The 24,312-nt window shown below is 42.7% G+C and overlaps 1 protein-coding gene across 5 annotated transcripts in view; it reads right to left on the bottom strand.

Moving 5' to 3' along the window:
- Window positions 1-24,312, bottom strand: part of OXNAD1 (oxidoreductase NAD binding domain containing 1) — a 50,678-nt gene that overhangs the window by 14,294 nt on the left and 12,072 nt on the right. For 4 of the 5 annotated variants that reach the window (XM_075586888.1, XM_075586890.1, XM_075586889.1 and 1 more), the window contains exons 4-6: window positions 21,860-22,002; window positions 21,425-21,491; window positions 6,780-6,886 (exon numbers count right to left, since the gene is read on the bottom strand). In XM_075586888.1, coding sequence (XP_075443003.1) covers window positions 6,780-6,886; window positions 21,425-21,491; window positions 21,860-21,978 — 293 coding nt within the window. In that variant the 5' untranslated portion in view covers window positions 21,979-22,002. Of the gene's footprint in view, window positions 1-6,779; window positions 6,887-21,424; window positions 21,492-21,725; window positions 21,809-21,859; window positions 22,003-24,312 lie in introns of those variants that run through there. The other variant, XM_075586892.1, reaches the window with a different exon arrangement.

Here is a 24,312-nt window from a genome sequence, read left to right as displayed (position 1 = left end):
TTCCTGTGGATTTGTCACGAATAATAGCATGGCATCTGCAAAGAGCGCAACCATGATCTCTGAGTTCCACACTTTCAATCCATTACATTGTTTTGATTCTCTCAAGTACTGTATATCGCTAATGGTTCTAGAGACATCACAAAAAGTTACGGCAATAAGGGGCAACCATGTCTCATCCCTTTGGCTATGTCAAACTCCTCTGACACAAAACCTTTGGGAAATAATTTTCTTTTTACAGTTTGTATGGAGAATCCTGACCATTTCCTGAAATGTCTCTACCATCCCAAACAGAGAGAACCTCAAACAAATGCTCCCATTTCACAAGGTCAAAAGCAAAATGTTGAAAATGACAAAGAAGCTGTATAACATGGCTCAGTAGTTATACTTACATTGCAACTTTCAATACACCTTAAACTGCACTGATCGTTTAATCTACATATATTTCACTAAAATCAGATCATAAAACACAAATCTAATCCTAGAGGTTCTTTCCCCTTCAAAGCAGTTCCCCACAGTAACCATCAATGGAAGTACTGTTTGCAGACGGCATTGTCTCTGGTTCCAGTGTAAGGGAAGATTGACTAAGGTCCGCTGCGGGTTAACGCACTCAATCCGGTGACAACTGCCACTAATAACTATGGTAGGTAATGCCAGATCAGGTATGTTGCACCGCAATGGGCCATAGTCCTTCTTCTCCTAGGGCTGAGTCCATGGTGCAGGCGCCTGCGACGGAGCGCATGACCTCGCGCACGCCTGTGAGCTGAGCGATCTGTGGACTACAGATACTAGCGACGGGGAAACGTGGCCTATGACATCACGGAGCTGGTTTGCCCTCATTGGGCGAACCACTCAAATGACCGGCCATCGCGAGACAAAGTAAAAAACGTTGTCTCGCGAAAAACCAGCTACGCCGTCGCTCACAAGAACGTGTGCACAGACTCTGGACGTTCCCATAGACCTCAATATGTTTGATCACGCCGCGTAAGTGATCGCCTGGTCCCGCTCAGCATGGACACGGCCCAAGTCTCCCTAAAAAGCAGTAAGAAGCAAGATGGCCGCGCTGGCTGCCATTCTAGTTGTTGGGATCTGTGAAACACTGGAGTTTTACGTATCACCTAACCAGTTTTAAAATAACTGAACTACACTACACTTTGGTGCCTCTTTTTCTAATTCCGGATTACTCCTCAGGTCTCCCACAGGTTATGTTGTTGCCAAAATGTGATTTGTATTGCTCCATAACCCCCTAACCAAAGTGCTTAACACACCTAATATCCACTAACATACAGATAGTCCTCGCTATCCAACGTTTCACTTTACAACGAATGGCATATCCAACGCTCACCGCCACTGATTAACATGGGACTCACTTTACAACAATTTCACTATCCAACGCTACTTCCAGAACGGATTCTCCTGGATAACCGAGGAATGCCTGTACCCTACTGTACCATGGAGAACTTTTTATAAAAAAATAAAACGTTGATTCCTTGAAACAATGAATGCAAATATTAGGAAATGGCACTTGTTAGGTTTCTAGTGTAAGCTCTTTGCATATAGTTAGTGTACAATTCCTCTTTAAAAGTGATCTTTAAGTGCCAACCACTTTAGTTGCTAACATTTGGTAAACCTATGTTCATTTTCAATGAAAGGAGGGCCCCCATCTAAATAAGCCAAAGAGTTCCTAATACAATAAAAGAAAATGTCAGTCAGTAAATGTGTTTTAACAACGGTTCTAAATTGGCAAAGTTGACTATTTCTTTTAAAGTAAATGAAAAACATGTGCGGTAAACACAGATTTATGGTCTACAACGCAATGACGTAAGACTGCCAGGCTTTTCAAACAATTTGGCTGTGGCAGAGAAAGAAATAAATCAAGCCCACAAAAATTATTCTTAGTTACGATGTTTTTGTTTAAATAAAAAACAACACCTATAGTATTTAAATACCAAAATTATAGTACTGAACATTACGTAGTCCTGCATGGCAAACGTTTTAAATACTGCAATATCTAATTCCACCCCACCCCCTAGCAAATCTGAATCCAGGGACTCCGGTTAAACGACTTGACCTGTCAATACTCTACGAGCTCCCCCTTTTGGATGGTTATATATTTTTTACTATCCCAATGAGAGCAAACATTTAACAAAATGCTTTCTATCTGGTACCATGGAGGCTCCAAAGTGATGGACAATTACAGTCACAGGCCGGAAGAAATATCAAAACTTTTGGATTTCTGAAGAAGCCCAACAACAGCTGTTAGAAGAACATGTTAGAATGGATTTCTAGGTCCTAGAATGGTGAAGTACAGTAGGACAACCGGTAAAAGATATCCCCACATGTAAAAAAATAAAAAATAGTCCCTACATCCGGTTTAAATTAATAGCTAAACTGGAACTAAATAAAGTTAAAGTAAACAAGAATAAAAACATTGCAATCTTACAAACATTTGTTTACTGAGCAGAGAAGAAAAAACTTAATCTGAATGTAAAATGTCTCAATGTCATTTCTGAACTTACATTTCACAAAACAGTTTCTCAATATTAGGATGGATTTTCGAGGTGGATAACAGAAGCAGCCGGCGCCCACATGAGCGTCTGTCAATGCAGATCTGTACCTATTTTTAACAAAGTTAATTGCCGAGAACGTCTGCTCACAAAACAAATGTGGGGTAGAACTTACATTTTATTTAATAATTTAAATTGACTTATTTAATGATTTTAATTGTTAAAGTTATTAAAATTGTGTTTATTTTCAAAATTAATGTTAATATTCATAAATTTGCAGTCATGTTTTTTTAATTTTAACGATTTGTATTGCTCCTTTCCTTAATTAATTTAGTAGATTTTTCTTTTTTGGCTCCTTAATCAGGCAGGCCATCCAAGGGGTCCACGGGCCATAGGCTGGTCACCCCTATGATAGATGAACTGCAAAGTACATATTACTGTACATACAGCCATTTTAAAACCTTATTATCTCCATGTTTAAAATACAGCTACACTACAGCACCCTCTAGTGACAAATCTTGTGAAAAGTGATTTCATCCAAAACAATGGGGATTATTTCTTAAACCTGTATAGTGCCAATCGGGGCACTATCGAGTGGAGTTATTACATTTAATGAATAACACCCACTGAGCTTTAATTAGGGAGAAGGAAAAAGTTGGTGGTTAAGGCATTGGTCTTTGAAGCGGAAGATCCAATGGGATTCACAGTGCTTAATTCTTACTAAATAGTAAGCTTTTCCAGAAAGAAAAATGACTTGATTTTTTTCTGGACTGTTCGTAAATCAGGATTGAAGTTTTCCAAAAGCAAAACTTTGGACAAAAGACAGGGATTTTTTTATATTTTAATTCCACACGAGGAAAACAATGTGTTTCACTATTTGTGTTAAAAGATTTTCTGGAATTTCCGGAGAGAAAAAAGGCTCTTTAAATATTTCCATGTTTGCTAAAAGTAAACAAACATAAATGAGAACAAAAGATTGTATGTGTGTGTGTGTGTATATGTGTATGTATGTGTGTATGTGATCTACCGGAGACTCTCACAGCCGCCACCTGTCTACATTTTCAAAACTAAAGCTGTCTCACATTTTAATCTGGTCTGTAACTGTTACATACGCCTATAATATATTATCTCTAACTGTGCATGTAATATCTTGTATATCATGTATAACCCTGTTCACTTATGTAACTGTATTGTAACCATGTAATATTTGTCATTTTAACTCTATGCCCAGGACATACTTGAAAATGAGAGGTAACTCAATGTATTACTTCCTGGTAATACATTTTATAAATAATAATAATAATAATAATAAATATATATCTTGCTTTATATTTTTTCCCAACTTTTTGGGACATAGTACATTTAAGTGAATGCTTTAGTACAAACAAGAGTGTGAGTTTCTAATTATGAAAGTACACTAAGGCGGCGCTTATAGTGCTCCGACCGATAAAGTCACGCGTCGCTGTCCGCAAAAGTTATAATTTAACTTTCAGCGACAGGGTCATTGATTGGTTCAGAGACAGTCACATGTGGCGTCAGTCTCTGAAAAATCTAATTTCCCCGGCTTCCAATTTACTCTGTCGCGGAGTAAATTGTTTTGTTTTGGAGCGCCGTTGCGTCGCCGTCACTATAAGCGCAGCCTGACAGCACAAAGTTGTCGGCCTCTGTTATGTTGAAACTTCCCTTTACTCATTCAGCATCAATGGATTGTTGGCAAGAAAAGGTAGATAACATGACCACAATTTTAAGTCGCACGTCCAAGGAAGTTTCGATGCCAGACAAAAAAAAAAAAGGCTACAAATACTTTCCAGGAAACAGAAACAATTAAGCTGCAATTACATTCATGTCTGGTTATTTTCAGTGGTATAACAGGCTAAATATTTGCTACAGTTTACTGCAAGTACAACTGCATTGCCAATTACAGCTAGTAACTCATTCACTACTTGTCGTATTGAACAGATCTTCGTTACAAAAATGCCTGTTTTGTAGCAGAGAGATTGTGTTTGTTAGGCCAAGGCCATATAGTGCAGGTGCGCGCGACGGAGCACACGGAGTCGCGCGCGCCTGCTGCAGAAGGGATCCGTGGCTTGTGGGATGGGGAGACGCAACGGGGAGGCGCGCCTGTGACGTCACGTGAGTGGTTTGCCCCGATTGGCTGAACTGCTCACGTGACCCAGCCGTGGTGCGACAAAAATCAAATTATTTTGTCTGCCCGGGAATCGCGTGCGCGCTGTGGCCTTCCTCATTGAAGTATGTTAAAGTCTTGCAGCTGCACAACAGTAACATCAGCAGTTCCCTCCAGATCCATAAGAACGTGTATAGCAGGTGTGACCAACTCCAGGCCACAAGAGCCTGTTGGTGGCCCTTGAGGACTGGAGTTGGCCACTATTGGTGTAGTCAAGTGGCACACCTGTACCAGAGTTCTATAACGGTGTGCGCAACACAGAGACAAAACATCTCATCACAGGCAACGAGTCCGATATACCATGAGCCCTTGGGGAATGCCGTAGGAGACAGGTGAAGCAATCTGACACAATTAAAAAGGTTTCCTGCGAAGCCATAAGCGCGCAAGGTCGTGAAGAGAGATGGGTCCAGTCGACCCCATGGAATGCTTTCTCTTTGTTAATAACATTGTTTGTGAATGTCATAGTTTAGCTGTATGGACGAGATCAAATATTCTACGGATATTATCTGGGCCCATCTATTCAATATAAATCCCACCTTGTCAGGATGCACTAGTTTAGGGAATAAGTAATTCAATCTTGTATTTATTCAATATATCTTTCAAAGTAGAATATATAAACTAAGACCAAGGGCTGGATTCAATACACTCTGCTCAAAATGAGTCCCCGTTTTGAGGAATTCATATAAAATTCTGGTACCTTAAAGAAACTCGGGGAAGAAAACTTTGGAAACAACTTTCGAAAGAATATCGATTAATCACAAATAAGCCATTTTCTGTGTAGTGCACATCACTCACTCTATATACAAGACCTTTGTATAATAACATTTGCATATACTTTTCCCACAGATAATGTACATAGCTGTGTACAAAAACAAATTTACAGGTACTAGGAATACTCATCTTGAGTCCACAATCTATATTCTAGAAGATACCATAGTACCAATCCGACGGTACCGTGCGCTAGAGCTGGATCGGACCTATTTCGCACCTCATAAAGCAAGGCCCTAAAGTGCTGGTGCCTGAGGCAGATAAAAATAACATGGTTTGGACAATAAAAAAAAAGGAGTTGGAATATTGCTCAGCTTCACGGTGACGTATTTCTCGCTTGGCCTTAGGAAGCGCAAGCATATGCTGAACTAAAATCCTCCCAAAACAAATGACAGAAATGTCAACTGTACAGTATATGCTTGAGCTTTCAAAATAGATCCGGGAAGCGGTTATGGTACGTTGTAAATAGCTATTCTTGGCGGTGACTGGCTGAGTTGACTGTATGGATGTGCTAAGCATAATTTATATTTATACTGCTTAAATGAATCAAGGAAACATTGGCTGGATATGCTGAGATATCACCGAGTCATGGAAGCACAAAGCACAGACACCGCAGTCTGGGAGAGCAGTCAGAGTAAGGTAATATATTACACTCAAAATGACCTATTACGTTCCCAATAGAGGCTGATGTGCTATTTCTGACAATTGTGGGTAAGAATATATATGCTCAGCACCCAGAATGGATGTCTAAATATCTAAGTTGATGGTTGTGATGACCCAGTAACACAGCTTTTCTTTTTTTACCATGCATATTGATTATTGGATGTTTTATTTCAGGATTATAACTTCCTCTAGACAGAGTAATATATAACTCAATTTGTTTCTGGTGTCTGAAAACCTGTTCTGATGATCTCCATTTATTTATCTGTAAACCTTTTCATTACCATTATATATATATATATATATTTTTTTTTTACTTTTATTTTTTTGCCATTTATTTGTTTGTTTTTTATGTGTGGAAACATTTTATTACTTTCAGCTCCGTACAATTGTTCCTTACTGTTTTCTTGTTTTGAAAATGTGAAAAACCAATAAAAAGAAAAAAAACCCCCCACGTATTTGAGGATGCTATTTGATCCTCATTCTCCACGTAACACATTTTTAGAACGAGCTACTTCTCCCCAAAATTGTAGTTAGAACTTTGACATCAATGTCAATAAACTTCAACAGTATATTACTTATCTAATAATATGGTCATGGCTTGTCCGGGAAATTAAAACATCGGCAAATATAGCGAGAGAGAGGAGATCAAATCTTCTTACCACTGTCCAGCTTTAAATGTAAATTCACTGTTTGCAACAGCAAGTCGAACTCTCTTCACAGTCGCAGATTCGTTGGTGACTCCGCACACTTTAGCTGGAGAAATAATCTGAAACAAGAAACATGTGACAAAGATCAACCCTCACCACAAAAATAAACACACAAGATTTACATTTATGCCAGCACCTCTAAACCACGGGTTCTCACGGGTTTTCCTTTTCGAGGACAACATCTTCCATGTTAATAATCAGGTGGAAGTACACTATACATATATTGATTGTTCATATAGAGAGGTGGACACAAATATATTAAATTTAGGAATCGGCCAGAGCATAAGGGATCTGTTAAGCAGGGAGGTTTGTTGCACGAGGAGGGAATTTAGGGAGATTGTTGATTGAGGGTGGGGCAGCTCAAGGCAGTCACAGAGACACACACAGGGGGTTACAATGTGGTCTCCAGGTTAGGGAAGGGGTTTAGATGTAGTCACAAGCGTAAATAGAAATTGAGGTGTAGGAATTGTGTGTGTGTATATATATATATATATATATATATATATATATATATATATATATATATATAAATATAAATATAAATATATATATATATATAGTTATTAATGCAACAAATCAATTTGTGCAGATATTAATCTAATCCAGGACAGGTTATGACAAAAACAAAAAAATTAATTAAAGAGAATAATTATTATAAAAAAAGGCTAGCTTTATCAAGAACTCTTTGAAATACAAAAATGAATTATAGATGGCCATAATAGCCTAATCATGTAGGAAGGAGCCTAGGTCGAAATCCAGATTAGGACCCCGAGGGGCTAGTGTTTTCAGCCGGTATATCCAATAAGATTGTCGTCTTGAAATGTGGGACATCCTGTTGCCTCCTCGCCAATGAGGTTTGGGACACTAACTTCCCATACATTTAAGACTTTTGGGGTTGTGCCCATGTGCCAATCTCAAGTGATGTACTGTAATTTTTTGGCCAATGGTTTAATTTATGTGTTGCCTAGTGCAGCGGTGCGCAAATTGCGGGGGCGCGGGGATTAGAGGCCCCGCGCACTTCCCGAAGGCACTTAAATTAAGTGCTGGGGGAGCGGCAAAGGCCTCTGTAAACCTGACTTACCTTGGCTCCGACGGCTTCTTAGACGCGTCGGCAAATTATGCTGTGACGTCATTGTGCCGGAGCCGAGGTAAGCGGGGGTGCGGAGAGAGGGGAATCACGTGATGGGGACATTTCCATGCATAGGTGATACCGGCACCCCATAATGGGGCCTGTATATCGGGAAGTAGGGGGTCCCCAGACCTGAAATCAATGCGGTTCAGCTCTGGAGACCCTCTGCTCCATTACTGTAATGTTTAAAATTAAATAAACCCCCCGCGATCACCTGTGAGATGCGCGCAGTTAGAGTGACTGATTCAGCCTCTCTCTTACTGTGCGTCTATTACAGAAAAGCAGACCCTGGTAGGACTCACACAGCAGGGACTCCCGCTGTGTTAATCCGATGGGCCATTATAGTCTGCAACTGAATATATCGCAACCCCCACCCGGCATAACGCAATATTTACCCAGGTAAATGTTCGAATAACGGCCGCTGCATCTGTACAGTATGCTTCAAAATCCTATGGAAAATCTGTGGTATACTGTATATTCTGCATTATGGGCAGATGCAATAACTTTTACATAGCTATATCTACAGCATATAAAAACATTACTTGTGAGCACATTCACATGACTTAGACAGGTCTGCAACCCTGCTTTTTGCCATTATCACCTAGCATAAAGTGCTTCCACTGCAGCAAGGGATTCTGTGAAATGACATGTAAATGAGCACAGTGCCACCTTTTGTCTCAAGTCCATTATTACATGGATGGATATATATATATATATATATATATATATATATATATATATATATATATATATATATATATATATATATATATATATATACAGCTAAACCCCGTTATAACGCGCCTCGCTATACCGCGAATCGGTTATAACGCGGTCTGAGCATGGCTCCCGAATTGAAAGCCTCCATTTTGCCGGCTTACCTGCATCTCAAATTTTCCATTTTGCCGCCTTACACTCTCCTCTTACAGCTCATCTCTCTCCTCTTCCTGCTGTCCACGTGCTCATCTCTCTGCCCGTGTGCCATCGGGGTTTTTTTTTTTTTTTCAAACATTCAATTCAATGCTTTATTGACTACCAGACACAGACACAAATAAACATTAATACATTTTGTACAAAACACATGCAGGGATTGAACTCGGGACCTTCTGATACCAATGCCTTGCCTCTTACCTCTACACCATAGGCTTGGTATGACAAGACAGAACCTATAAATATATTTATCCTCTACAACACAATGCCACAGGTTACATGTCAATGTGAAATCTTAAGTCTATTTCTAGCTGTCTATGACATCACACAGTTCTGTGGTCTAGTGGAAGAACTTCTTACCAACATATGCAAGGGTCCTGGGTTCAATTCCTGTATGAAATGGTATAATTAACTTTTTTTAATAAATTATTATTTTAATTATGTTGTATAATTTATAAATATATAATTCTTTATTATTCTTTATTAAATAATAATTATTCATTAATCAATAATGATGTATTAATAATAATTCATTATTAATCATTCTTTATGATTAATTATGTATTATTAATAAGTATGATTATTAATTATTATTAACAGTTAATTAACTAATTAATAATTATTACTAAATACTTAATAATAATTATTAATACTTACTTATTAATGAAACGTATTAATACTTACTAATTATTAATAATTAGTATTAATAATTACTTAATAATTATTAGCACCCAATTAGTAATAATAATTATTAATACTTAATTATTAACAACAATTATTAATACTTACTAATTATTAATAGTTATTAAGTATTAATAAATTTTATTAATAATTAAGTATGAATAATTATTATTACTAATTGGGTATTAATAATTATTAGGTATTAGTAATACTTATTAATTAGTCAAAATTATTAATTGTTAATGATAATTAATAATCATACTTATTAATCATAATATAATTAATAATAGTATTATTAAGTAATAATTATTAAAAAATAATTATTAATAATACTTAATACATAATTATTAATTAATTATTAATTAGTTAATTAACTGCTAATAATAATTAATCATCATACTTATTAATAATACATAATTAATCATAAAGAATGATTAATAATGAATTATTATTAATACATCATTATTGATTAATGAATAATTATTATTTAATAAAGAATAATAAAGAATTATATATTTATAAATTATACAACATAATTAAAATAATAATTTATTAAAAAAGTTAATTATACCATTTCATACAGGAATTGAACCCAGGACCCTTGCATATGTTGGTAAGAAGTTCACATTGACATGTAACCTGTGGCATTGTGTTGTAGAGGATAAATATATTTATAGGTTCTGTCTTGTCACACCAAGCCTATGGTGTAGAGGTAACAGGCAAGGCATTGGTATCAGAAGGTCCCGAGTTCAATCCCTGCATGTGTTTTGTACAAAATGTATTAATGTTTATTTGTGTCTGTGTCTGGTAGTCAATAAAGCACTGAATTGAATGTTTGAAAAAAACAATGGCATACGACTGCAAGAGAGCAGAGAGATATGAGCACGTGGACAGCAGGAAGAGGAGCGCACTGGTGCACTGGTGCACTGGTAAGGCGGCAAAATGGAGGAGATTTAAATCTGTAATGAGGAAGCTCCAGAGCTGATGCCGGTGAAATTTTAACGCGACCCCGGTTGTAACGCGGTCTTTGGGTTGTGGACCCCAAGGACCGCGTTATAACGGGGTTTAGCTGTATATACATACAGTGTTCGACAAATCACCCAAAAATCTACTCGCCCAACCAAAAAATCTACTCGCCACCTAGTACCAAACGTGTGCTGCTTGGGCCAATATTTACTCGCCCGGGGGTTAAATCCACTCGCCCGGGGCGAGCAAATGTATAGGTTTGTCGAACACTGTATATATATATATATATATATATATCTATAGATATCTATAGATATCTATATAGATATCTATATACAGTGCTTGACAAATCACCCAAAAATCCACTCGCCAAACCAAAAAATCTACTCGCCACCTAGCCCCGCCCCTAGCCCCGCCCCCCAAAATTACTATTAGCCCTCGTTAGGTGCGCGTGTGTGTGTGACTAGTTTCCTGCACCCATTAACCAGTGTCTGGATGCCCCCGCTTCACAATATCTAAAGCAGCAATCCCGCCTGGGATCTTACCTGATCCGCTGTCCCTCAATGTCCAGGTACCCTCATTCCCACAATGTTATATGTTGGAGGGGATGTGTTCCCTACCTGTCTTCTGGGTTAGGGGGGATTCCGATTGTCTCCTGCGTGAAGCTTGAGTGTAGGTATATTTCAATTAAGATATTAAACTTAGATATCCAGATCCAGAGTGTGGGAGACAGACAGAGAGGAGAGAGACACAGACAGAGAGGAGAGAGAGAGAGAGAGAGACACAGAGAGGAGAGAGGAGAGAGAGAGGCACACAGACAAAGAGGAGAGAGAGAGAGGCACACAGACAAAGAGGAGAGAGAGAGAGAGAGAGGCACACAGACAGAGAGGAGAGAGAGGATAGAGACACAGACAGAGAGAGGTGAGAGAGAGACAGAGAGAGGTGAGAGAGAGACAGAGAGAGGGGAGAGAGAGAGAGAGACAGACAGAGAGGGGGCGAGAGACAGAGAGGGGGGAGAGAGACAGAGAGCGGGGAGAGAGACAGAGAGGGGGGAGAGAGAGAGACGGAAGAGGGGAGAGAGAGACGGAAGAGGGGAGAGAGAGACGGAAGAGGGGAGAGAGAGACGGAAGAGGGGAGAGAGAGACGGAAGAGGGGAGAGAGAGACGGAAGAGGGGAGAGAGAGACGGAAGAGGGGAGAGAGAGACGGAAGAGGGGTGAGAGAGAGACGGAAGGGGGGGAGAGAGAGAGACGGAAGGGGGGAGAGAGAGAGATGGAAGGGGGTAGAGATAGACAGAGTTCGGAGAGAGAGACAGAGGAGGCGACTGACTGACTGGGGGGGGGGGTGACCGACTAGGGTTATTGGGTGGGGAGGGGCTGAACGACTGGGGGATTGGGTGGGGAGGGGGTGACGGACTGGGTGACTGACTAAATGGGGGGGGTGACTGATTGAGGGGTACCTCTGGTGTCCTGCACACCCACACACCCACTCTCTCTCTCATACACACACACACACTCTCTCTCTCTCTCATACACACACACACTCCCATACACACACACACACACACACTCTCTCTCCCATACACACACACTCTCCCATACACACAAACACACACTCTCCCATACACACACACGGGGGGGGCAGGAAGAGAGGAAAGGCCGCGACAAGCAGCATCACTGCCCGAGCGCCAATCCCCCGCCTTGCGTGGGCAGCAGGAGCGCTGGGGACAGAGGGGGGTACGGAAAACCCCCTCTACCAACTCCCGTCCGGCGGCCAGCGGGAGCGCCGGGAACGGAGAGGAGCGCCGGAGACGAGCACCCCCACCAAGCGGGGACGAGCACCGGAACGGGGAGGAGCATCCACGAACCCACTTCCCGCCCGGCAGGCAGCGGGAGCGCGGGGACGGAGAGCAGCACCTCCCGCCTCGCAAGGACGAGCGACGGGGAGGAGCATCCCAGCTACCACCTCCCACCCGGCGGGCAGCGGGAGCGCGGGGACGGAATAGCACCTCTATTAGCACCTCCCGCCTCGCGGGGACGAGCACCAGGGACGAGCATCCCCGCTCCCACCCGGCGGGCAGCGGGAGCGCGGGGATAGAGGATCACCTCCACTACCACCTCCCGCCTCGGTTGCTGGATTTGTAAAAAAATAATAATAATAATAAATAAAAAAAAAAAAATTTTAATCACAGAACCGCGTGCGCTAAGCGTCCATTAGGCGGGGTCGCCACGGGGGCAAATCCGGCCGCCCCTGGCGACCGGATTTGTCGAGCACTGTTATATATATACACACACACACACACAGGAAGATGGTAGCAGGCTATGTGGGACTTGTTGAAAAGGTGAAAATATTTATTACAACATTTCAACGTTTCGGCTCTCCAAGGACCCCCCCTCTTTGTTGGAGAGACGAAACGTTGACATATTGTAATAAATATGTTTCACTTTGACAACTCCTGGAGTGCCTGTTACTAGCTTTCTTTAGCCTTATTCTTTTGCAGTTAATGCACCCAGGTAGTACCTGTAGCGGGGGAGGGGGCTTGGCCCGGTATTAAAGGGGTTACACCCCATTTGGCCACCCCCTGCCCTCACCTGGGAGGCGAGGGGTTAACTGGAATGATGTCCAGTACCGTGTTTATGCCCCTGCTTCAGCACCAAATGTGTATCCCCCAGTGAATATGTATTTTCCCCATCTCAGTGTTTGCACGAACACCTACACTGGGATTCAGTCGGGATGGAAAGGGTTGATGTTAATTTTGTGTTTATAGCCCTTGGTTCCTTTCCCCGCCTTTGCAGGCTCCATTTTGCAGTCTCTCCATAGGTCGCCATTGGAGCCCCATGTAATCCTATGGAGATTCTGGCGATTTGGGCCCAATATCGCAGAAGACCTGCAGGTGGCGCCCGAGAGGAGGAGCGGCGGTTCCCCATTGAAAGTGGAGTAATGCCTTTCAATGGGGTTTTCCTTGACTCCGACCTCCAGGAACGGGCTGGCAGCCAGCCAGACCGAAGAACCGCAAAAGCGGAAACTATGTCTTAAAAGAGCTTTGATCAGGCCCCGGTCAAGTTCACGTTCAATTGGCGTGGAAAACATAGGTTCTAGGGCATCCCGGAATAAAATTATTTTTGCCCCTAGACCCTAGGAACCCCCTCACTCGACCCCAACCGGGTCCGACAATCATTGACCCCGGTAAAGGGTCACGCTCGCTACGAGGGTCGCGCCATTGACTCTAATGGCGGAGGTAAAAGCCGCAAGGTAAAAAACGGCTAAGTCAAAATGTGCAGAAACCTGAAACCCATAACTCTGGTTCTGTTCAGCCTAGAGCAGCGTTGCGCAAACTGTGGGGCGCGACCCCCAGGGGGGGCGCGACACTGCCGACGGGGGGCGCGGGGTTTACAGAGGCCCCGCACGCTTCCCGAAGGCACTTAAATTAAGTGCCGGGGGAGCTGCAGGGCCTCTGTAAACCTAATTTACCGTGGCTCCGGCGGCTTCCTCCCTGCGGCGCCATGGCAACGCGGCGGCAAAATGACGCTGCGAGGTCATGTGACGTCATGTTGCTATGGCAACGTGACGTCATTACGCCGGAGCGCGGGTAAGTTGGGGTTGGGGGGGGCGCGGGAGTGAGGGGACAGCCGTCAGGGGGGCGCAGGGAAAAAAGTTTGCGCCCCCCTGGCCTAGAGGGCTGAGATTTGGCCACCATGGAGTCATAATTCCGGCATGACAGCATGGCAAATACCGACCCTCTCGGAGCAACAGGACGGAGTCAGGGTAGTGGTTAAGTTTGGGTTTCTGCCATTGACTTCCATGGCAGAGAAAAGCCATTTTTGTAAATGTGCCTTTAAACTGTATTTGTGTAACTCCGTTCCGGCTGGTCGCAGCGAGCTGAAACTTGGCCACCATGGAGAGTCCCCTCCGGCATGAGGGTCTGGCAATTTCCAGCCCGCTCGGCCCAGCCGAACGGATTATTTTAATATGTTTAGATATTAAGAAATTTACTATCTTTTGGGTCTGGTATAAATGCCCGAGAAAGATACTGGCTCTGCTATATGTTAATGCTCAGGGGGGCGACCATTTGTCTACAACAGGCCCCCTGATCAAAGGCTTCACCACCCTGATTGTGTACACTAGTGCGGAGAAAAGCAGGGCTTGATTAGTCTGTAAGTGTTGTAATTCACACTTACAAAGTCTTTGCTGACCAGATACACTTCTGGTAGACTTTAAGGCGCCCTTTCTTTAGTGTGGGGCTAGGGAAATGAGACCCCAAGTGAAAATTGTGCGCATGTGCCAACTAACTGGGGGCATGGTCCAACAATGCTTCCCACGTTAGATGGCAAAAAGTAATTGGGTGCAGGTAATTGTTAACCAATACCTGGCACCCAATGTTAGGGTATAGGGCTTGAATCCCATATAAACGAGTGTAAGCCCTATGCCCAGTGTCTTCGTTTTTGTAATCGTTTGTATCCTGTATTGCTGAATGAATTGCCAATCCAGATCCTGATTGCTTCATTGCCCCAAACCCTAAGTGTTCATATTCTGTGTGTTATTTGTATATCTTGTGTGTCCACCTTTTTCAAGGAATAAACTTTATTTATCATATCTTAGTCGTGCCCAATTCAACCCAGTGATATTTGTGTATATTATAACCCTACACAAGCTCCCGTGACAGTACCCTTGTCTCAGTCGAGTGCCACTAAAACCAATGATAGACAGCTCTCTATAGATATATCTATCTCTATAGAGAGGTATCTCGAGATATATCTCGAGACAGCATCCCCAGGAATGGCTCCACACTACTCATGTTTCACATAGAGGAAGCCTATGCCTCGAGGAGGTTCCCTGAGCCGCAGCACCGAGGCATAGCTGGATTAGCCCAATCGGAGTGTCCATGGCTGACTCCCCTAGAAGGCTATGAGATGGCATTCAGAACCCCAAATGGGGATACAGACAGTAGACGAGAGAGAGAGAGAGTAGTACAAGGCCAGACAGGGGCCCAAAGGAGATGGAGCACTACCGACGCTACACAGCAGAGGGATCACTTGGGTAACACCGATTAGTAGAGACCCAGCAAGTCCCTAGCGGGCCGAGACAGAGGCTAGCTAAATAGAATACAGACAGCTGCTGTTTGTATGAATAAAGATTCTGGCGCCCATCACTGCATTACCGGCACCCTGCCTGCATGAATCCACCACCTTGACAAGGTAACCAATACAGAGTAAGCCAATTAAGGAAACACTTGATGTAAACTCCTTAGGAGTCAGGTAGAGAGTTACATATATATGTAAAAAGACAAGCAGGAGAGATTTTTTGCTTTAAACCCTTGCTATAAACAGACAAGAGTTTGTATATTTCTATGTTATGCCATTTTTTTTCTTGCAATTCCTACAAAACTATCATTTTATTTGCAAGCGGGGAAAAAAAAGTACAAATATCAGGTCTACTGTATAATCATTTTCTCCAAAGCAGGTATATAAAAAATGGAAACTCAAGTAGACATCTTGGCTGCTTTGACTGAAGAACCACTACTCAGGCCTGTTAAAGATTTTGTATGTAGATTTTCAATGTGGGTTGATGTTTCATAGCTCTTTTACTTTAAATATGACATTTTATCATTTAGCTCTTGTAACGGGACTGATGAAGCCATTACCTTGCTAGATTATGCTGCCCTTTACGGGGCTACCATAAATTAGAAATGAACAACAGCACTGTTCTCCACCTTCCCCGCTGGCGTGCTACATTGCAGGCTTCTTAACAAAATTATTAATTTAATCATTGCATTGAAATGATTATTCAAAATATAATTTTCCTGAACCTGCCATTTTAATCAGTCGCTTGAGTTTTTTTTCCTCCTGGTTTGCTCATCAGTCCCCTTGTCCTTCTCACAGTTGTATCTCTCTCTTGATCCAAAAAGTATGAGTAGGCCGAGCATGACATTTTAGAGAAGATTTGGGCTGCCAAAGCAGATCAAAGAAGCGGGTCTCATGAGGCTATGACTTATTTGCCCAACAAAAAAAAATATGAAAAAATAAATAAATACAAAATAAATGTATCCTCTGTGTCCGGACAACTGTTCCATTTCTTAGCTTTATAAGACGATATCAGAGTTTTAATGATCAATGTTCTAGAAATATTATTCCATAACAAAATAGCCACTTCAAGAGACTTTTGAGTTTCTTGGTTAAGCAGCTTGAAACTCAATAGTCAATACGCAATTGTACTATAAAAGTTTCAAAGTTCTCATTGTTTACATTTAATTGCTGATGTACAGTACAACACTTCCTGAAGAAAGCCACTTCTTATTTCCACGTGTTTTCAAGCACAGCGGTCATAGAATACAGAAAGTATTTTAGCAATATGTTAATGAAGGTTAGGAGTGAAACTATTAAACCACGTAACACATTATCTGCCACATTTGTCATTTATTTCATAATTTAAACTAGGTTTAGTATTTTTACAGATTAAGGCCGACAATTCACAGTATATCCCAGGCGGCACAAAGAAAAAATAATTACAAAAAAAATCCAATGCTGTTGTTCTCCCGTCACACATAACAGTGCCCTGCCTGGGGCTTAACATTAAATCAGAAATCATACGGCAGTACTGCTCTCACTTCCCCTTGTGGTACGTACTTGTACGTATCTTGTAACTGGAGAAAAGTGTCTACAGATATATCTGTCACTTCCCCAGGTCTGCTGAAAGAAATAGCAAACCCAGCTCTCTGTACTTAGCACCAGGACTATTACAGAAGTAACTGTCAGAGAAAAAGAATAATTGGGGATTGAACACTGAAGCACTCGGCTGTATAGAGAGGGGGCGCAGAACGCACTGTGGTGACCACATTTCTTAAGTTAGAGAGTGAAGATGACAGTGCTGTCAGTGTTAGAGCTGCCATTATAAAACATCATTTCATTCATAATCCAATATGGTTTTTGAACATAAAGCAGATGTGTAGTATTAGATCAGGGGAGCGCAAACTTTCGAAGCTGCGCCCCCCCTGCTTGGCGTCCCCCAGGCTTGCGTCCCCTCTCCTACCTGCCAGCTGTGTCAAATGACGATCCGGGGTCGCGTCACGTCACGTGGCCCAAATGACGCCGGGGTCTGAATCCCGGTAAGTGTTACTGTTGCAGAAGCCTCACGCGATCCCCGGCATTTCATTTAAATGCCGTGGGGAGGAGCGGGGGACCTCTGCAACCGCCCGCGCCCCCCCAGACAAATCTCCCGTCCCACCTGTTGGGCACACCCCCCAGTTTGCGCACCGCTGTTAGATGATACTTATTAAAAATGTTTTCTTTTCCCCACTTGTTATGCCCTTTTTAACGATTTTTCATGTATTAAGCGCCCTTGGGTTGCTATTGCACCAATTTAGGAAGCCGCACCACTTCCTCTGTTGAAATACGCAGCCATATTGGGTGCCCTGGGAAGCAGGATCTTCGTAAATTGATTGGCAGCTTAGATCATTGCATTGCCGCAATGTTAGGAACTGCTGCATTTATTCAAGAAACAAAAACGTGCATAAGGCAACATAACCACTGTAGCGCTAGCTAAGAACTGTATGTGGTATCACAGAGAATCGAGGATTTTATGGGGGTCTCTGATTTTGGGAAAAGTCACTGCGAGTACCCAAGCTTGACACTTGACTCCTCTCTCTCCTGCTCAATTTACATTCATGCTCTGGCTAAAACCTGAAGTTCATTTCTCTGCAACATGGAGCCCTTTGCTCCACCAATCTACTGCTAATACTCGATTACATGACCTTATCTATTTCCAGGCTGGATTATTATCGTTTACTAGTAACCCGTCTCTCTGCCTCGCAACATTCTCTTTTGCAGTCTATCCACAATTATGCTGCTAGAATCATTTCCCTTTCTCCCAGCGCCTGCTTATCTCCACATTAACACTGTAAGAGGGGATAAGGCTGCGCTCCACAAATAGAAAAAATGCATACAATTTACCGGTGCTGCTGGTTCAAGGAAGTACCTGCCATAAAATCCAAAGCACACTGAGGAAAAGAAGGGATCCAGCGCTCCACGGATTTCTGAATAAGAAAATTTATTAGTGGCACTAATAAATTTTCTTATTCAGAAATCCGTGGAGCGCTGGATCCCTTCTTTTCCTCAGTATCTCCACATTAAAGCATTTTCCTGGCTCGCCATCAAGTTCTGGATCACCTACAAAGTTCTCCTTACAACCTTGCCTTCAATGCTTTACCCACTCCCTATATATGCGCTTTGATTTCTCGCTATGCCCCTGCCGTAAACCTTTCCCCCCGCTCTCCCCTTACCTGTGGAACTCTTTCAGACTTAATATATATGCCAAGCACCTTCTCTTCCAACCTTTACGTGAAACAAAAAAAAACAGACCTTTGTATAAAGCATTTCATTAGCCTGGACTCATGGTTACTGTCCCACACCAACAGTCGCTCCTACCAACCATTGTGGCCAAGCACTGCCATATACTGCACTTATTCCCTCACCTGCTGAGTCTGTAACTCTCTTAACATACCACTTAGATTGTAAGTTCTCTGGGGCAGGGATTTCCTTTCCTATTGTCGGATGTTATGTTCGTTGCAGTTATTCTATTATCATTTCCTGAAATGTATGGTCTCTTTTGTAAATTGCTGTGCACACTGGTGGCGCTAAAATACACAATATATACATACGGTACAACTGTTAATTAATTTGAAACCATTTTTGAGAAATGTGCAAAATACAACTGAAAATCTTCCCAATTATTTAAATTATGACAGATGAAGTGTTTTTAAACGAATTACATTTTAAAATAAAACCCTTCCTGCACCTTATTCCTGAACACGAGTGCAGGGATGGGATTAAGACGCAGCCGCAATATGCGCCAGAACAATTCTTAAAGAGCATATGAGAAAGTGTCCAGTTGTGAGCTTATTAAAGTACATAACAAATTGCATCCAAATGCAGGAGGCGACATAGCAGTCTGCCATCTCTCTTGCTGGCGAATGCATCTCCCAGACACGATGCTGCACAGTAGCTCTCTCTTTTGTATTCAGTACCATGAGGCTGCCATGGGAGTCACGGACAGGTCACGTCTGTTGGTTAGATGTCTGCCTGACTGAGCTCTGCATGTAGCAAACACAAAGAGGGAGGGGGCACAGAGGAACGGGGGAGAGGGGTGATAGGAAGGGTAGTACATGGTCCCAAGGCTCAACAAAGTATCCGGCCGCTCCTCCTTCTCTTACCATGCACCCCAAAACTGGGACAACCTACCAGAGATCTCACATCCACCAGCAGTTTAAGTTCTTTCAAAACTAAGGCTGTCTCACATTTTAATCTGGTCTGTAACTGTTACATACGCCAATAATATACATCTTCTCTAACTGTGCATGCAATGTATTGTATATAATGTATACCCTGTTCATTTATGTAACTGTATTTGTAACCATGTATTATTTGTCATATTAACTATGCCCAGGACATACTTGAAAACGAGCGGTAACTCTCAATGTATTACTTCCTGGTAAAACATTTTTATAAATAAAATAAAAATAAGTAGGTGTGGGAGGGGTATAGGGGAAGAGAAGAGGAATAGGGGGAAAAGGAAAGCGAGGAAGAGGTAGAAAAGTGTGTGTATGTATTTCTGTATAGGTCTGTGGTTATGCATTTCTTTGGGCGCCTATGTCTGTACATGTGAGGAAGGGGAGAGAGTGTGTATATTTCTGTACGCACTCAAAGTCACTTGTGACTACATAAATACCGTATAAACTTGCTAACTCAATGAGCAACTACAAAAGTTACAATTTACAAAAAGTCTTTTAATAATGCATCATAAAAAGTAGTATACTGTATATAATTCAAAGAGTATTATAGCAAGACAAATATGAGCAATACATAACCACACGGATATCCAAAGCAACGCTAGCGTTTCAGGGTCTCCTTGCCCTTTCCTCAGGCCTGTGTGTGTATCCATGTATGTCTCTAACTGCATCTCTTCGTGTGTCTATATCTGTCTATGTATATATTTAATGTACAGGCAGTCCTCGGTTATCCAACGGAATCCGTTCTGGAAGTAGCGTTGGATAGTGAAACCGTTGTAAAGTGAGTCCCATGTTAATCAGTGGCGGTGAGCGTTGGATAACGCATTCCGGCGTCGAAAAACGGCCCATAGGGGCGCATTGTAAAGCGCTGGATATGCCATTCGTTGTAAAGTGAAACGTCGGATAACGAGGACTACCTGTATGCATTTTATTTTCATCACCCATTTCATATTGTTTGGTCTAATGTACCAAACTATTTGATTGGGGTAAAGTCAATTGCGATATTGGGGGCTATAACACTGTCTGTGTTGTGCTAAACTGGTGAAATTAACACTTGAATCAGATTTGCTAAATCCTACTGGAAGCGAAAGCATTTTTCACAATTCTGGTGCTACTCACACCACTCTAGCCACACAGAGACTTTGCTAAATAATAATACCCCAATAAGGGGACTTATAGGGCTTTAGTCTCATCCCATGAATGTGAAATGGAAAATGAAAGAAGCTTTTGGGAGACATAAATAAAAATTGGCCTGACATAAATGAATGTAGGAATTAATAAAACTGAATAGGGGAAGTCACAGGGAAAGTCATATAATGTCACAAAATGTCACGAGGTAATGAGGAAGTAAATAGTGAGCAGAGTTACGACCATGTGAATGGATGCTGCCTAACTTTCCCCTCCCAGGACTGACTCATTGCGTTCTCCTAACATAACCATGTTCAGTTACTGAAACTAATATTTTGACAACACCAAGAAGGAGACGACACAAAAACTACACACACACACAATCGTACTTAAATACAACGAAATAAGAAAAGGGGAACCATACAACTGATCTATCCGTCCACAATAGGGCTCAAAGCAGTCAAGTAGAAATAGGAGCCACTTACCTCTTGTCTAAAAGTATTTGCAGTTCTCTCCAAGTGATCAGATTTTCTTTTTGAAGTCATTTTCCGTCTACAGTATGTCAAATAAAACCAGATTTCAGTGCTCTATGGTAACATGTGGTCTCCAATATGCAAAAATAGGTTGGATTCCTTATTTGAAGATAATAATAATAATAATAATAATGACGACGACATTGTACAGTGAAAACGTCTAAGAGACTGCTCAGTGTAACACAACATAGATGAGTTGCTTTTAACAGCCAAGCCAGAAATAACATGAATCCCCGGCTGCAGTGTTACTTACGAAAGGCCTCTGTCCCATAACATCAGCAACAAAGGTCTACTGTTTGAGAGTTCGATGAGCATCTCTTTCCTAAACAAACAGAACTGCCACCACATCACTTTGCCAACGATATTTAATAGTGGTTGTAGACCCACCTATTCAGGGCACAAGAGCACAAAGCAGGGGCTCTCGACAATAATGATGCAGACTGACTAGTGAAAATTCCAGTAGTCCCTCTGAGCACTTGGTAAGCAGCAGAAGCAGCAAGGGCCATGGCAAAACAATACGTCCCGCGAGGCTGCAGCATAAAAAGAAATACAAAATAAAACACGGTTTAGTCTAGTTATTGAAGCATTTTTGTGAGGTAATTATGAAGCACAGATATATGGCCGATAAGAATATTTCACTAATACAATGCTTTAGAGCTCCCATCAGTAAAATAATCACAAATCAGGATTGGTAGTTCTCTCTCTCCAGGATATGCGGATAATTTGGGGCATGCAGACTTTAGTAACAGTATGCTCTGTGCTGCGTTGCTGCAGTACCACGTTGTGATGTAGCTATCTGGATTTGGGGCAGCCTTCTCACTTTTCATAAGAAGGTATCCCTAACAGCAATGTGTTCACTGGATCTCAAACAGATGCTGTGGACCATATATTAGAAAGATTTATAACATATACATGCTTAAAAAGCAAAATGGGTGGGGGACGCTTCCTAAAATAAATACATTTTTCTTAACATATGAAGTGGAACTGTAAGTGCGTAACTCATAAAGGAGTGGTACTCTGGGATTATCAATAATAACACAATAGTGGTACTGTACTCTGGGATTATCAATAGGGATTCCGATTCTCAGTTTTAACTGAAAAAAAAAAGCCCCGATAAAACACCACAGACATATCATTGGCGTTTTACGGTTAAAACTGATAAAGACCAGAAAATGAGGAAATTTAATTTACCCGCCACTGCGTTTCATTGGGGGAGTGTTCTCGTGCGCTTCCTGTGTCACATGAATATGTAATGCACCAGGCAGCTAACAGGAGCAGGAGCGAGGCAATCAGGTACTGTAACCCCCTGCACCCCAGTACCTGGAACCTCTGACCTAGAACACCATACCACCCCCCCTAAGGACTTGAACCCCTTGCCCAAGCACACTGGTCCCCCCCCCCGTCCCCATGTCAGATGGTTTCTATGCTATTTGGTGTGCATGTGTGTGTTAAAACATGAAAAAAGAGCAACACAGAATTATACTGTCGTTCTGCTATTTTCCATTGTTATACATTATTTAAACACTGAAAAACACAGATTTTTGCATATGGAAAAGTATTAAAAAATAAATTTAACAAAAAACCCACAGGTGTTACAAAAAAAAGCTGTGTGTGCTGTGCACGCGCATAGTAAGTGAAACTTCTTTGACTTTTGTCATAGAAATTGTATTTGTGTTGGTGAAGTTTTAATTAAAAATCAAAATACAAAGGCGCATGCGCGACGGCTGAGCGGATGCAAGGGTGAAAGCGAGGCTCCGCTCACGACCGGCAAAAAAACAAACCACAGCGCGCCCGACGACGGGAAAATAACAAGGAGGAAAGGTGCATAAAGGCATGGCAATGTCATTGAGACCAACAGCGAGACGGGCCGCCTCGGTTCTTACCGACTACTACCCCAGAGACGAACTAGCGCGCTCGAGGAGTCCCGCGCTGCCGGCACAACATGGCGGCTCGGCATCGGAGGAGGGGGAGCGAGAGGAGAGGGAGCGGGACAACCAGGTCATGAAGAGAAAAGACATGAGGGAGTTCTGCAATGATATAAAGCGGTGCTTCCAGTCCGAGCTCGCGGCGCTGCGGGCAGACATCAGTGGGACCGGGGTGAGGACAGACACGCTGGAGCAAAAACTGGATGCGACCACTAAATCTCTGCACAAAATGGAGAAGCAGCTCGCCCGAGTTAAAGAGGTGGCGGCTGAGCTGTCAGATCACCAGGAGGACGCAGACAACAGGGGAGAAGAAACAATGTGCGGATTAGAGGGGTACCAGAAACAATTACGGACCCAGAGGACTTTGTCAACTGCTGGCTGCAGCACCTTATGCCAGATAAAACTGAGCAGGATCTACATGTGGACCGCTGCCACAGAGCCCCCAGGGCACGACCACAGCAGAGTGACCTCCCTCGCAACATCATCGTGTGTGACACACAGGGGGTGAGTACGAGTATATATGAATGACGGATGGCAACGCTGGGCCCCTTCTCCACCTTAAACGGGTGCTCGATGTAGCAGGACGAGCCCTCCCCGGAGTCCTCCTTGGTGAAGTTGTCCTGCGATGACTCGGGCCCCCCCACTTCCCCAGGGCGGGGCGGCTCCTCGTCCCCCCTCAGCTCCTAGATCTCCTCCGCCAGCTCCCCTCCCCTGCAGGGGGAGAAGCAGGATCCCGGGACTCGGGTCGGGCAGGATCCTTGCACGCCCGCCTCCCCCCGGATATCCAGCAGGGTGCGGGTCTCCATGTCCGACCACAGGAAGCCCCGGGTGTTGGTGATCAGCCTCCGCACGCACACAGACATCCCGCCGGGCAGGGGGTCGGTGACCGGCCCGGAGATCAGCTACAAGCAGGAG

Source organism: Ascaphus truei, chromosome 2 (genome assembly GCF_040206685.1).
Source record: "Ascaphus truei isolate aAscTru1 chromosome 2, aAscTru1.hap1, whole genome shotgun sequence".
In the NCBI taxonomy this organism is placed as follows: Eukaryota; Metazoa; Chordata; class Amphibia; order Anura; family Ascaphidae; genus Ascaphus; species Ascaphus truei.
The sequence above is the reverse complement of the archived record's forward strand: the minus strand, read 5'-3'. Positions and strand labels throughout refer to the sequence as shown.